General features: G+C 37.7%; 1 protein-coding gene across 3 annotated transcripts in view; it reads right to left on the bottom strand.

Moving 5' to 3' along the window:
• Positions 1-11,418, bottom strand: part of LOC130408335 (organic cation/carnitine transporter 2-like) — an 84,332-nt gene extending 72,914 nt beyond the window's left edge. Inside the window, exon 1 of one of the 3 annotated variants that reach the window (XM_056731825.1) lies at positions 11,326-11,418. Coding sequence is in view for 1 of the 3 variants with exons in the window: in XM_056731824.1 (XP_056587802.1) it covers positions 11,326-11,335 (10 nt within the window). In the remaining 2 variants the exon portion in view is untranslated. The remainder of the gene's footprint in view (positions 1-11,325) is intronic. The other 2 variants (XM_056731824.1, XM_056731826.1) reach the window with 2 other exon arrangements.
• Positions 11,419-16,146: the final 4,728 nt, after the last annotated feature.

The following is a 16,146-nucleotide window of genomic DNA, read 5'->3' as shown; positions in this document are numbered from 1 at the left end:
ATTCAATCCGAGCACAGATATTGACTCGTATTACTCGTATAATAATCTTACTCGGCAAAAGTGCTTTATCCGTACCGGATACTCGTTTCAGCCGAGTATCCGGCTCAACTCTATTGTATTTAAAACCAAGTTGAATTTTTTAATGAAATTTAAAAGGTGAATTTTGATTATTTAATTTTTAGACGATGAAACGGAGTGTGAAATGTTTCAATTTGAAATATTCACAGCTTAAATGTACAACCATATTGAATTGCAGACTCTAAACATGCAAGCACTGGTAATGCGACAGTATTATTTTTGATTAGTGGTAATTCAACATGCTTTTTCTTCAAAAACTAAAGTCATTAAAATACTTCCATAGTACTCTACTCTCAGCCAGTCTTGTCTTTTTGTTCCAAGGTTACCGCAGGATGCAGTTCATGCCCAGACCTGATGGCAGGTGAGAATGGGAAGCGGTGACCTGAAAAGAGCTGAGATGATAGAGCTGGATAAAGGACGCGGCAACTTGACACGATTTTTCTACAACACTTCAAATGCTATTAGATTATTAATGATAATCTTACGTCTATAATTTACCTTATTAAGTTTATTTATTTTTTATTTATCCTTGTTGTGCAAGCACTGTTGAGCTTGTACAGAGGCAGCAGCTTTTGCCAGAGGGGAACTGGAATCCCCTGGTTGGGCCTGGGTTCTCCTGGGTTTTTTTTTCTCGATTGGAGTTTTGGGTTCCTCACCTCCTTTTGCATATTGTTTTGCACTATTTGCCTGGCAGGGGGGGCTACTTTAGAATTTAGAAGTTAGACATAATCAATATTGCATATAAGAATTTATAGTCCGTTCAATATTTGACCTGTGGTTCTCTCTCCTTTATCTCAAATGTGTGCTTTCACTGTGAGTGAGTGCGAGTGTGTGTGTGCGTCTATGTCAATGTGTGTAAGTATGTATGCATATTGTGTGTGTGGAGCATTTGTATGTCTGTCTTTTGTTGTTTTCACCTTTTTTTTGTTTTTACAGGTATATGCCATTAGTTGTTTTACTTGTATTCAATGTGTTCCATGTACAGCTGCTTTGTAACAATGAAAATAGTAAAAAGCGCTATATAAATAAAGTTGAGTTGAGTTAACCCACACCATCTTAAACAAGGTGGTAATAGTGCGTATCATATGCATGTAAAAGTAATAAATGTGTATTTAGCTCGACAAATACAAACATAAACTCGTGCTGTTGAAAGGCCGTACTAAGAGACCAGGTAGGATTTTTCAATAATAATAAGTCACGAGTCCGGCCAATCAACGCAGGAGGCTGCGGAACAGAAAGTGTTTTTCACTCTCACACCGAAAGCACTTACTAACTGGAGCTGCTTCTGGTTCATGCTCTCTGAGGTAAGGCAGCATCAGACGTTGAAATAAATCTCAATCCACTGCACTGAAGATGCAAAACACTTCAATTTAATTAGTGCCTGAATTTTAGAGAAGCTTTGCGGGTTTCCTGCAGGTTCCGCAGGATTTACGCATTATTATCATGTAGATATAATTCACATCCACAGTATAACAATGATTTTTCTCTGTAAGCGAGCAGCACACTGCATGCGTTTCTTGTGATTGATCGAGCTGGCGTTTTGCACGTCATTTCAAGTTACGCCATTTAAAAACACAAGCCATTTTAAAGCATAAAGAACTTGAATCGTCGGTTGTCAGTCAGAGCGCTCTCATGCACGCACGCACACACACCCACACATATAGACTCCGCAATCTCAAGCTGCTCGCGACAAATGTTAGACAGAGTTATTTTATGCACATAATTGTTCAGAGACACACATGGGTGTGTCTTGCCAACAATACACTCAAGGAATAGGCTAATGTACTCACTAAGTGTGTCTAAAATATGCTTTTAATGTTATAGCTTCATGAAAACATTTCCAGTCTTTTCAACAACATACACAATAAAGCTATGAAGCCAATTAAATGATTTACACTTATTATATAAATTCAAATTGTGCTAGTTAATCCAATGATGAGCAAAATGATTAATTGAATAGTTCTAGTATTGTATGCAATGTTTAAGTCATCAGAACATATTTTTTTTCGTAAATAAATATAATTTATTCCATTCAATTCATTTTGTTTTATTTAGTGGTTTTTACAATGCATTTTTCTTTCGAAGCAGCTTTACATGAGAAAAGACAAATAAAACACAGAAAGAGGCAGAATACAGCAATAAATAAAGCAATGGTCTAATAAACCAATGTTGATCTGCAGCTCTGCTTCCTGCACCACAACCTGGTGTTGGTGAATTGGGACTACTAATTGTTACACATTCTATAATCATTTAAAACTTTAGGGACCTACTAAAATTATTTGTTGCTTGTTGTTTACGGTGTTGCTTGTGGTTTACAAAATGTTCACAGAATTCTGCTGTGTGCTCCCATCTTTCTTTTGTTATTATTAATATAAGTGTTATGATTAAGATTTCTCAGTCAGAATAAAAAATTATTCAAATGTTTCAGAGCTTGTGTTCTTAATTTTTAAATAAATTTACGTTTTACACCATATATATATATATATATCGGTTCAAAATATCGGTTTTCTGTCTTATTCACTTGGAAATAATCGGTATCGGCCCTGAAGAACGCATATGGGTCGACCTCTAATATAAACATTTAAGTGCAAGATGATGCGGAAGAAAACTCGCTTGTGCGCTGTGAGAAGATCTGAAGCACTTATACAGACAAATTCACACACAAAGTAGGTCAACATGCCACTCTTGTCGAGTATCTCAACAAACATAGTAGGTTATGTCTTAAGTGAACGGACGAAACAAACGAAAAACAGCACATGTGTACAATATCAGTGTACTGGATCTGTTTCATATTCCTGCTGTCTGTTAAAAGTCAAGGAAATCACTCTACAGCTTCTGTAGCTTCAATTTTGATTCATCTTTATTTAATTTGTACATATGCAATGTTATGTTTTGTTTGAGTACTTTTGTCATGACTGAGAGAACAAAGAATCCAATTGCAAGTATAAACAGATTTAATGTTATAAGGAGAGCGGAGACTAATAGGAGGAAGACAAAGTGAGTAGGGTCAAGATGCTGATCTCCGATCATTTACAGATTTAGTCCAACCACGGCTACTGGTAGTCCTCAGCAAGATGATAATCCCCACTACTCCTGGACAGACCTGACAAGAGACTTAGGTGAACACTGACCAAGAGTCACAATGATCTGACAAGGAGCTTAGGGATAGCAGGGCAGATATAGGCAGCCGTCAATGCACTACAGGTGCCGCCAAGCTGATTGCTAATCAGCACCCTGGTTGCTAAGAGAACGCTAATCAGCAAACAGACATGAGACAAACATGCAGGAATGAACACACAGATCCATGAACCGTGACAACTTTAATCCATTTCTACCTTAAAAGGTATCTATACAGTATCTCATTTTATTTTCTGCTTTGCTCGGTTGTTTTATTTGTGCTGTTACTTGTAGATTGATTTGTTCTTATTTTCATTTGTCAGTAGTCCCTGTAGGGGATTTAAAGTAAAAGACCCATAGACCAGATATGATGATAGAAGACTCAAGAGTCAGGAATATAATTAATAGAATCAAATTTAGTGAAGAATACGTTTGTAGTTTTGCCAACAAAACTTCAGCATTTCCACAGGCCGACCCGCTTTACATCCAAAATGCAATAGTATTTAAGTCAACTACAGTCAACTAACTACGTAATTACTTGGGTAAATCAAGCTCACAAAATTGGTTATCGACAGATAAACAAGAACACAAAGCTCTTAAACAATTCTGGAGTCATGAGACAGGACACATAGTCCTATAGACTATCACAGATGACATGCATGTACTGTCTCGTGATTCTCCACTCTTTCTCACTTTCCAGAAACAACAATCACACACACACAAACTGCTCAAGGGTACAGTGTGTGTTTACACAAGATGTTTTCAAACATGGTGATAAGAAGTCCCTTTTCACAGTCACACTGACCTAGCAGGACGAGAGAGTTCATTACAGACTTAAACCATCAATTATTCTGTACTTTCTCTATTAGAAAAGGTTGGTGTTAATCGTTCTTAAATCATCCATTTAAAAGAAGATAACGCTTAATAATAATTGATTTATATTTGTCAAAACCACATAAAAGTATTTATATTTGAAGTAAGGTGAAGCCACGGTACAAGTCCCTTCATCCCTTTTCCTTGAACATAGCACAAACTGAACCGAACCGAAACCGTGACCCTAAAACCGTGACACAAAGCGAACCGTGAGTCATTTGAACCGTTACATTCCTACTAAAAATGTAAGCATTGGTAATGCAACAGATGTATATGGGATTAATGGTAATTCAGAATGCTTTGGTAATTGAAGATGCTTTTTTGCTTCAAAGGCTAATGGCATTAAATTACTTCCATAAAAATACCAATGAAGTAACACATTGCAACATCATATCAAAACATTCAAGTACTTTGCTGCAACATTTGATTTGAACCACCTTGAAGGAGAACTTACAAATGCTCAGAAAACCACGAGTTTCATGAGACAAGACTCGTGTCACACAGCACAAATATGGTGGAACGTGAACCTCCTTTAAGTTAAGATGGTAAAGTGCTTTCCAGATTTGGATCAATATACAATATATTTGTAATTGCACTGTTTCTGTAATGTCTGTGCGGCAGCCCTTGGCCTCTCGTATTTAACTGTCACTTGCATATAAAATCAAAGAGACATTCGTAATACAGCAACACATTGTGGAGAAAGGGCACACAGCTTATAGCCGCTCTTTAATGTAGATGTACGGTATTGTGATTTTGTCAGATGATGTTGCGTTTATAAATCAGAATTTTAGCAGCGGTTAAGTGACTGCTGTATTTTACAATGGGATGCCACGAGCAATATTCAGACTAGACTTCTTTTTTTAAGCTGCTAGCGTCTCTTTAACATTATAACTTATGGAGTAAACCATGTCTTCAAAAATGTCCTAAGCGCTTTTCTAAACGCCAGCGATGGCGTCGTTTTCTGCAGATCAAGACCGTCTTTTGAGATTGAAAAAAGTTGAACATTTCTAAAAAAAATTCCCTACATCAAGCTCCTTTTTCACGGCTAACCAATGACAAAGACCTGTCGTTTGCATAACAACATGCGAGGAACGTGATTGATCGAGAAGGCTCAAGCTCAAAAAATAAAATGCTGCCCGAAAGCCTGTTGGAGGATAGTTTTGCATAAATGTAAGTTTAATTTTCACTTTCAACAAATTCTGATTACTTTTTCATTGAGCAATGAGTATTGTAGTTTTTAAATATGTGATTGGTTATTGCAAAGATGCTCTCTGTTTTTAATTGCAATTCATGTCACAAATATGCTGATTAGTTTGTGACATCACCAGCGCCACAAGTCTGTCAAAATCCTATGAGAAACACTGCTTTTGATCAATGGACTCGATGCAGCCAGAAAACAGTTTTAATTGCAAAAACGTAATAAAAATGAAAATAAAAAGTGGTGCGCCATTTAGTTAAACTCACACAAGAACAAGCACAAGGATAAATGCACTTCACACAAACAAGTGGCTAGTGTTGTGCGATATTCTCTTTAGTCAAATCGTTCTATCGCGAGCCTGTGGATCACTGATACACGATAGTATCAAGAAGCGGGGCAACTTACTCACTTATTTATGACAAGCTGATTTGGGGACAAAAACAGAAGCGTAGGTGACTAGAAAATGCTTATGTGTGACTGCAATTAGCATTCTATGAGAGTTTAAGTTCAGTGCAGTTGGCAACATTGTTACTTCCCTCCAGCAGCCTTTTAAAAGAGAGAAAGTAAACTATTGCTGGAAGTCATTATCAGTAATTCAAATGTGTCATTGGCACCAGGTGTGCTGTTATTACTTGATTGCCAAACGGGAACAACTCTTGCATTGGTTTTAAGTCCTCATGCGCAGAACATTCACAGAACATTGACTACATCATTCTTGGGTATAAAAGGTGCATTGGCAAAAGACTCAAAAAGCTTCTGTAACCAGAACTTCCCACATTGCAGCTGTGCATCTCGATTTGGAAGCATCTGTAACCAGAACTTCCCACACTGCAAATGTGTGTCTCGATTTGACCAGGTATGATAAACTCTGTGGTCTTATTTTTATTCTCATACTATGTTGATAATCTTTGCATAGTAAATTAGGAATTTCCTTGTATATGCATTCTATGATTTTAATTAATGTTGTGCCTGCCTGGTATAATAAATTGTTATTGTTGACATTATCTGAATTCTTCAAAGTCTGTTATTACAAGTAGATTGAAAGGAACCTGTTCTGATACCGCAAAATCGATGTGTCAGGATAGGTAGGGCTAGTTTATACTAGAGTTTTTATTATAAAAGGAGCATTGCTAAAGCTCACAAGATTTCCACCTATCATCTGGCCTAGCAAATTTCATGATCGTGACTAAAATAACTATTGTTATGCTTCTGAGCAAGCATATCGCAGCCAAACTTAATAATATTAGTTTACCCGGCAACCTCTGACTATATCAGAGCTGACTGTTTTGTGTCCGTGAGATCCATGAACCCGGCCGGCGTGAGACTCTGAGCGACTGCAGGTCCCAATCGAAAGAATAACTATATATATTAAAGTATGGAGAATTATAGATAAATTAACTTAGATCAATAGATACACTTGAAATTTCATTCAAGTTATTTAATATTATATCGAAATTGGAGTCAGATCTGTCTTCAGAAAAAACACTCCAGATTGACACATGCCTATCATTTTAACACTCAAACCTACTACCTTTCTTAAAAAGAGGAATAATTCTTGTCTGTTTTAACTCATCAGGAGCCTTTCCCTGGCTATTTGAAAGATGTAAAATATGCGTAACTATAGGAGTTATAAAACAAGTTGATTCGTTAATAGACTTTAATCCCTTTCGCTGTTCATTTTGCCTTTTTTAAAACAGCACTCTCCTTTACTTTAGTAAATGAAAAACCTCCCAGAATAACACCACAGTTAGCATAACACTCCATGAGAGAAGTCAAGCAGCAGAAGTTCAGTGACAATGTACAAACACTAGTGGATTGGAGTAATCTTACATGTCTCTGTTTCTAGCAGCTTTGATGGGCCACTTCAAAACAACAACCAAAATGGGGCAAAAATATGGAGTGCACCCACTTCACCACTCGTAGACACAAACTTTGTGAATTGACACAACACATAAATGTATAAGGTTTGAGTGGATAAAGACAAATCGAGATTATTCAAGAAATTTTCTGTGACCCAAACCAACAAAAGAATGCTTCTGAATAGAGATAAGAGCCCATATTATTCACACACCACTATCTCACTGCTAAGAGTTCTCATAAACAGCAGTTTTCTTGTGTGAAACCTTATACACAAAGCTGCTGAGAGACACTTTTCACAAACAGTAGAACACAGATGTGAAGTTCAGAGAAAGAGTTGAACTCCATGTTTCAGATGATCTCTGCAAGCTTACAAACTAGGCCCGCAGTGACTGGCTGACACCCCTTGCCCTCACTTTTCTGTCCATTTCACATGTTTTTCGCATGTGATCACATGTGAACAACGTGTTAAACATGTGCAAAAAACACACGTGAAATGTGTCTTTTGCAACATCGTTGTGTGAATCTCATGTGAAACACATAGGATAACATGTAAAAACCATGACACATTTCACATGTATTTTGCACATGTGAGTTTCGTGTGTCTTTTCTGTCAGGCAGGGAGTTAAAAAGATATAAAGATTGTAAATCGTAGGCTCAGCAGGCAGCACTGTCTCTTTTTCAAGTTAATCAGAGGTTTCGCCCGCGACAGCGCAGCACAACCAGCGACAGCTATAGCTATTTTAGAAACAGTTTCTATATCTGCGACATTCAGAAGATCGGCATTTAGAAGTTAAGTTTAGAATGAGAAATGACAGGCATCATCATTGAAGTCATGAGAATAGGATGCATGTCTGTATTTTGCAGCTGCAGCGCCACTTTAATAATCAGACTAGAACCATCACAGCTGAACATACTGATGTGTTACTAGGTCTTAATGACTTTAGAGTCTGCTTGAATACATCAAACTTTTCACAAATTTAGAGGCTGAAACACTTTGTGACATTTTTGAGTCCTAAAATTAGGACTGACTGGTCAAGTTACAGTGCCTCTGGAAAGTATTCACAGTGCTTCACTCTTCACACATTTTGTATTGTAACAGCCCTATTTCAAAATGGATTCAAATCAATATTTTCCTCGAAAGTTAACAGTTACCAATACCCCTGAACATGAAGGAAATTTGGGTATCACTTTACCTAAAGCACATACATATAAAAATAGTTTTAATGTATTAATTGTGCATTGTAATGTCTAGTGAATAATTGTAACTACAGTTAATAATAGTGGTCGACCGATGGTTTTTTTAATAGAAGATGCCGATATTAAGAAAGCACAGTGGCCGATTGGCTGATAATGTCATGGTTCTGCCTCTTCTTGTCAGTTATTTATTGGTTTGGAGGCCGAACCAGAACAAAACTCCCTGTTTCATGTGGAGAGAGGCTTTTTGGCGCTTTTGGCTTGAAATACTCTCTTCCCGCCCTTTCGTCTCGTTATTGTTTGTTAATTAGTTCATGCCCTGCACCTGTCCTCTGTTGATTTGTTCCCCTTTAAATAGTCATCGTGTTTCATTGTCTTGTGTCGGTCATTGTGTTTGGTTGTCTCTGCGCCTTGTGCTATGTTCATTTGGATTATCTTTTACCTATGCTCGTGTTCCTGTCAATGTTTTCCTGTAAAGTAAGTCTTTAGTTTAGTTATTATCCACTGTGCATTAGTCTAGTGTATAATTAGTCTTCGTACAGTGCGTTTATATTATTTTCATGTTTTTACCTCATTGTGTGTCTTTGTTTTGTGTTTATTGTAAAAATAAAAGTCTTTTTGTTCCCCCTGTACAACCGCTGCCTGCAATTGGGTTCTACCCCGTTGTTTCATGACAGATGATAGGCCCAAATAACACAAATGTAAAGTAAGTAAATAAGAGAAATACAGGGAATTGGTGGAAGTTAATTAACAATTATTGTGTATAACGTGCCTAGTTAGTAACAGACTTAACACAAGAATTAGAAGCATAGCATTAATTCTGGGCAGCTATACATGGCTATATATATGAATACAACATTTTAAACATATTATTAAGTTACTCTACAATTTTCAAAAATCTCATTCACCTTACATGATACATTTTACTGTGGCAAACGCCTAGTTAACATCTTAGTGGTATTTTTGTGAACACAATGCTAATGTGCTATACGGTGGCCAAACAAAAAATATTTCGTCCATTCGTAGAAATATATCTGATGCCGATCATTTAAAACTTCCCATATATCGGCCACAGAAATATATCGGTCTATCAAAAGTTAATAATTTATAACACTTATCAATTCACTATTACACCTGTTTCACTTCGCATACGTAAGCAGTGTGTTTTGTTTTCGGCGCACATGTTCACAGATGAGAGCATTCATACAGCACATGTAAGCAGCGTGTGCTCGCGGAGCAGAAGCGTCACGTAAGCAGCAGTGCAGCGATTCACGCTCAATTAAAGCAACAGTGCATTCTTTACGGACAATATCCACATGGATTTTAGTCACCATGACTTTCAATAACACTTTTGCCAAGAGTTATTGGCCAAAACCACAACAGCACATTTAAAGGAATTATAATATAAGTATATGTTAATGTTATGCTTATATTGCATATGAAGGAGTGGAAAACGATGGCATGACGCTGTCAGTGTACTGTCTGAACACACTGTCATCATCACCTGAAAAAACAGATAAAACTACATAGATATTATGTTATATGCTTAAGTTATATTGCGTATGTGTGAGAGAAAAGCGATGGCATCACAAGTCAGTCACTCTCTCCTATGGTGAGTTAATATAACATTTATATATTGTACATAATATTAACATTTCCTTCAAAGCACGATGGCTTTTTATTTATAACTTGTACCACATACATCTAAACAAGCATGAAACTGGCGGATATAACAAATCATAGTTATGCAATCTACATATAAAAGTGCTTTGATGAAGTTCTGGAAGAAGTTTTGCTCATTGACGTGTGTAAATAACGTAATGTGAAATGACATTGTTGTACTGTGGTACTCAGGCAGCGCGGTGCATACACTGCTGCTGTGAAAGAACAATGACATGTGCTGCTCACACGTGCTGTGTGAAAGAAGCGTTACACTTTGCATTTATAATCTGGTGATAATTCTTTAACAACATTTAGGGGTGATTTCCCTGACAGAGTTAGTCACATCCCAGACTTAAGCCCTATTCAGACGGGTTTAGTTTATATAATACATAGGTAATATATACATATATAGATTCAGCTGAAGGATTTGTGTACCTCTCCAAATCATGTCCAATCATCTAAATTCACTACAGGTGGACTTCAGTCAAGTTGTAGAAAGATCTGAAGAGTGATCCGTGGAAACAGGATGTGCCTGAACTCAATCTTGAAGTGTCAAACTTTCTTCTTATTATGGCGTATTGTTCATAGAATTTTGAGGATAATAATGAATTAAATACATTTTGGAATTAGGCTGTAACATCACAAAATGAAGCGATGTGAATACTTTCTGAAGTGGAATTCACTGTAGTACCTACTTTTAGTCTTCAGATGTCTGATCCACCATCACAAGTTGTATGTTTCACTGTTTAGATTGCAAAAGATTGACAGCAAAGTGTTTATCCTGAGTTGTGTGATCTCTCTCAATGCAAATTTGTCTGCATTATTGCTCAAGGTCAACACAATTTAGATTCCGGGAAACTTAGTAGAAGTTTGAAAAGAATTTAGCTTTCTATACATTGTGTGGCATAAAAATGTAAATTAAGCTCATATTCAGCATGTGTGTAGTCATAAGACTTTTAAAAAAGGTTGGTTGAAAACACAGTTACCACAAAATAACTATGGTTTAAAAAAACATGGCTTTCAAAAAGCATAATTGAAACACGGTTACTATCATATAACAATTGTTCGCCAGGAGTAAGTTAATCAATGCATCATGAAATCATGGTTCTTTTTCGTAAGGGAAATGTAAACATACAGTTTAGAATATGAACCAATATCGAAATAAATGAATCTTGCAATGTTGCGCGTTCACAATGAATAAAAGTAAACTTTAAACTCGAGCACCTCATGAGCTCTGCAGTGTTTAGTATGAAATACAAAATGATTTTAGTCGAAGCTCATGTTTTCTCATGTTGTCAAACCGTGTGACGTGTGTGTGTGTGTGTGTTGTCAGAAACACTCACATCTGAACATATATTATTGAGCGAATCTCATCACCCCAGTCGATGGATTTTCATCCTTCTGTTCTTCATGTGGATATTTCAGCAAGTGCGCGCGCGTTAATGCGTCGAACAGGTTGAGCGCGTTCAAAGCGACGAAAAGGGCGCGCGCATGTGAAGGGGCGTCGCTTAAAGCAACAGGACGCTTCTGATGAATCACTTTATACAGCGATTCAGCGAACTGAACAAATCATTCAAAATGATACTCGAATCAATTCAGACGTGTCTGCCTATTATTAAATGAATGCTTTAATGAAATCGACTGATATAGTCATTTATTTGTAGATTTCTCCGTCAAAAGGGAAAGCAAGTTAACCAACCTTCGAAAAAAACTGTGCATATCCTAAGTGTAATGAGGTTTTTTTCATTAGGAATATAAGTAGAAGTAAAATGATCCACCTTTAATTTTTTTCCAAACTTAATATTTTCCATGATCATACACAGGTAAATGCAATGAAGTAAATGGGACGCGTTACTACCCACCTATGAACTTTATTTCAGCGGTGTTTCATGCATTCTGACTTCATTTCACTGTTAAATGTGTTGTCTTCTCATGCTAAACAACTTCAACGAGTTGGGCGTATGACGTTGTATTTCTATGCTCGATACACTCGCCCAGCTATCAAACAGGTTTAGGAAAGTTTTTTTAACATATAAAACTGTTTCGTAACAATTTTTCTTAGTCCCTTATTGAACAATTCTCCCAAAAGAGCATGCGGCATGGCAACAAGGAAAGCAGGAGGAGGAGCATGTGCAGACGTCACTTTCACTTGTGTGCAGGAGAGAGAGAGAAAGCATATGTTGGTGTATGTTTGTGTGCATTTGTGTGATGAATGTTATATAAACTGTGGATGCAACGCTGGGTTTGGAGCCGCCCATTGCTAAAAGATGCCGGACATGAACCGCATGCAGTGAGTGAAACTGATGTCTGTGTTTTGTTGACAATGGGCACACGCCGTATGTTTTCAGTTACAATCGTACAGCTGTATCTATATTTTATAAATGGAATCAAACAAAATAATCTTCGAAGATACGAAGTATGCAATACTACTCTATAAGTACTCAAGATTAATATGAGGTTTGCAGAAACCCTGTGTGTTAGGGCGCTTTTAGATTTTTCTAGCATTTTTATAATTGTCTCCAGTCATCAACATATTTCTTTTAGTTTTCAGCCCCCGCCTCGTAAGTCTCAAAAAAGGAGGACTGAACACTGTTCTTTTCGTCAAATATTTTGGATGGCAAAGAGGAGAGTAATGTGTTTGTGCAGTGTATGAGATTTAGTGGCGTCTAGCGGTGAGGTTTCAAATTCCAACCAACGGCTCACTCCCCCCTCCCCTTTTTTTTCGAAATACTATGGTGGCTGACACAGCCCTTAGATGTTATCATGTTTTCGCTTCTTTGTCAAAGAAAATAACGTATTTATCAAACCCACCAGGAATTCGCAATCATTTTTTAGAGATTTTTCCAAATAGCTGATTTTGCAGTAGTAATTTTCTATAATTTGCAGGAAAGTTTGAGAACTGTAAATACTTTATATAAATACAAATATTTAATAATACAACTTCACTCATTTAAAGCAACAATATGGAATACTTGGGCCGCTACATGGCACACTTTCGTAACAACAACAAAAGGCGAAGCTAAATGACGTTTTGTAGCAGAATGGAATTATGGGACATGTCATTTTAACCATCCAGAGGCATGTGGAGATCCCCCAGCTTGTTCATGGATGAGGTAATTAATTGATTTTATTTTATGACACCTTAATGAATTGGCTTGCAAAAAATGTATGAACTACTTCACGAGTAAAATCCAAGATATTAGAGAAAAAATTATAACAATGCAACCTGTAGTGAAATCCGCTGAAGGAGAAATTGCAATTATTTTCTACAGTAGATCACGATGAACAGTCTAAAATCATTAGATCATCTAAATCAACAACATGCATGCTAGACCCTATACCTACAAAACTACTGAAAGAAATGCTCCCAGAAATTATAGATCCTCTTCTCAGTATTATTAACTCATCTCTGACATTAGGACATGTGCCTTAAGCATTTAAGGTGGCTGTTATAAGGCCTCTTTTAAAAAAAAAAAACTCGACCCTAAAGAACTAGGGAATTACAGGCCTATATCGAATTTACCTTTTATATCTAAAGTTCTGGAAAAAGTAGTTTCAACTCAATTATGCTCCTTCCTCCAAAGGAATGACATTAATGATGAATTCCAGTCTGGATTTCGAGCATGTCACAGTACAGAGACTGCTTTGATCAGAGTTCCAAATGATCTGCTTTTAGCGTCTGACCGTGGCTGTATTTCGTTATTGGTGCTGCTAGACCTCAGTGCTGCATTTGACACCATTGACCACAGCACACTTCTACATAGACTCGAAAATTACGTTGGCATTAACGGAATAGCATTGAAATGGTTTAAGTCTTATTTATCCGACCGTTTTCAATTTGTAGCAATAAACAATGAGGTGTCCCGCAAATCACAAGTCCAGTACGGTGTACCACAGGGCTCAGTCTTGGGGCCTCTGCTCTTCGCATTATACATGCTACCTCTAGGAGATATAATAATGCGACACGGAATTAGCTTTCACTGTTATGCTGATGATACTCAACTTTATATTTCCTCGAAGCCTCATGAAACCCAGCAGTTTCATCGAATAAAGGATTGCATAGTTGACTTAAAAATGTGGATGAGTAACAATTTTTTACTACTAAACTCGGACAAAACAGGAGTGTTACTTACTGGACCGAAAACTGCTATGCGTAACAACCAAGAATACTGCTTAATTATTGACGGATGCCCCATAAAATCCTCGTCATCAGCTAAGAATCTTAGCGTTGTATTCGATAGTACTCTGTCATTTGAAAGCCATGTTGCCAACACCTGTAAAATTGCATTTTTCCATCTTAAGAATATATCCAAATTACGTCATATGCTGTCACTGTCAGATGCAGAGAAATTAATTCATGCATTCATGACATCAAGACTAGATTACTGTAATGCACTTCTAGGTGGTTGCCCTGCGGGCCTATTACAAAAACTGCAACTGGCTCAAAACGCGGAAGCTCGAGTTCTTACACGTACAAAAAAGTATGAGCATATAACCCCGGTTCTGTCAACCTTGCACTGGTTACCTATAAAGCATCGCATTAACTTTAAGATCATGCTTATTACCTATAAAGCCCTACATGGTCTAGCGCTGCAGTATTTGAATGAACTTCTATTGTATTACAGACCTCCACGTACATTACGCTCTCAGGCGTCCTGTCAGTTGGTAATACCTAGAATTTCAAAATCAGGTGCAGGTGGTAGATCCTTTTTTTATCTAGCGCCTAAACTTTGGAATATTCCTCCCTGCATGGTCCGGGAAGCAGACACACTCTGTCATCTTAAATCTAGACTAAAGACTCATCTTTTTAATCTTGCATACACTACACCTCCATAATATTAATCCTCAGAGGATTTAGGCTGCATTATTTAGATCAACCGGAACCAGGAACACATCCAACAACAAATGATGTACTTGTTGCATCAAAGAGTGCAGAACAGTACTCTACTCTCAGCCAGTCTTGTCTCTTTGTTCCAAGGTTACCGCAGGATGCAGTTCATGCCCAGACCTGGCAGAGCTGAGAATGGGAAGCGGTGACCTGAAAAGAGCTAAGAGGATAGAGCTGGATAAAGGACGCGACAACTTTGTTTTTCCTACAACATTTCAAATGCTATTAGATTGTTAATGATAATCTTTAATCCTTAATTTTTATATTTTTATTAAGCCTTGTTGTGCAAGCACTATTGAGTCTGTGCAGAGGCAGCAGCTTTTGCCAGAGGGGAACTGGAATCCCCTGGTTGGGCCTGGGTTCCCCTTAGGTTTTTTTTCTCGATGGGAGTTTTGGGTTCCTCACCACCGTTTGCATATTGTTTTGCACTATCTGCCTGGCCGGGGGGGCTGCTTTAGAATTTAGAATTCATACTTGTATTCAATGTGTCTCATGTACAGCTGCTTTGTGACAATGAAAATTGTAAAAAGCGCTATATAAATAAAGTTGAGTTGAGTTGAGTTGAAATGTGGAATGTAATGCTACGTTAGCCCTGCGACTGATATTGGACTTTGTCAATTGACCCTTCACTAAGCCACGCCCGAAAACCACCACAGGCCAATCGTGGTTTAGCAACCGTAACTAGGTGCAGGAGGTCTGTCAAGCTTCCAAGCGAGGGAAACATGCCGAAGCATTGTGCGTATGGATTGTGTAAATCTGAGACCCGGTATCCTAAAAGTTTGGACGGGGCAGTGGAATTTTTTCCCTTCGCGAAACCTAAAACACAAAGGGAGAAATGCAGGACGTAGGTCAAGCAGTGTGGAAGGCCTCATTCACAACTAAATGTCGACAGGATAAAAAAAAACACCTATGCTGCATGTCTCACGGAGGAGATCGGGAGCATAAGAGGATCAGAGGATCAACATTGAAAACTTCAATGTTATTGTTTGTTTATTTAGATTAAAGTTTGTTAAATGTTCGCCGGTTCCCGCCTCCTTCCTCCCGGGTTTCGGCACCAATGTAATACAGTTCAAAGTAGGGAAGGAAGGAGGCGGGATCCGGCGAACCTTTAACAAACTTTGATCAAAATAAACAAACAATTACATTGAAGTAAAAGGCCGGCAGCCACCTCACGGTCGACTGCCGGCTCCAAGAACATAAACACAATCTAAAACATGTCTAGACCCAGTCCTCTCTCGTCCTCAATCCTGTCGCTGATCCTCTTATGCTCCTGATT

This window comes from Triplophysa dalaica, chromosome 19, assembly GCF_015846415.1.
Source record: "Triplophysa dalaica isolate WHDGS20190420 chromosome 19, ASM1584641v1, whole genome shotgun sequence".
Classification (NCBI taxonomy): domain Eukaryota; kingdom Metazoa; phylum Chordata; class Actinopteri; order Cypriniformes; family Nemacheilidae; genus Triplophysa; species Triplophysa dalaica.
The sequence above is the reverse complement of the archived record's forward strand: the minus strand, read 5'-3'. Positions and strand labels throughout refer to the sequence as shown.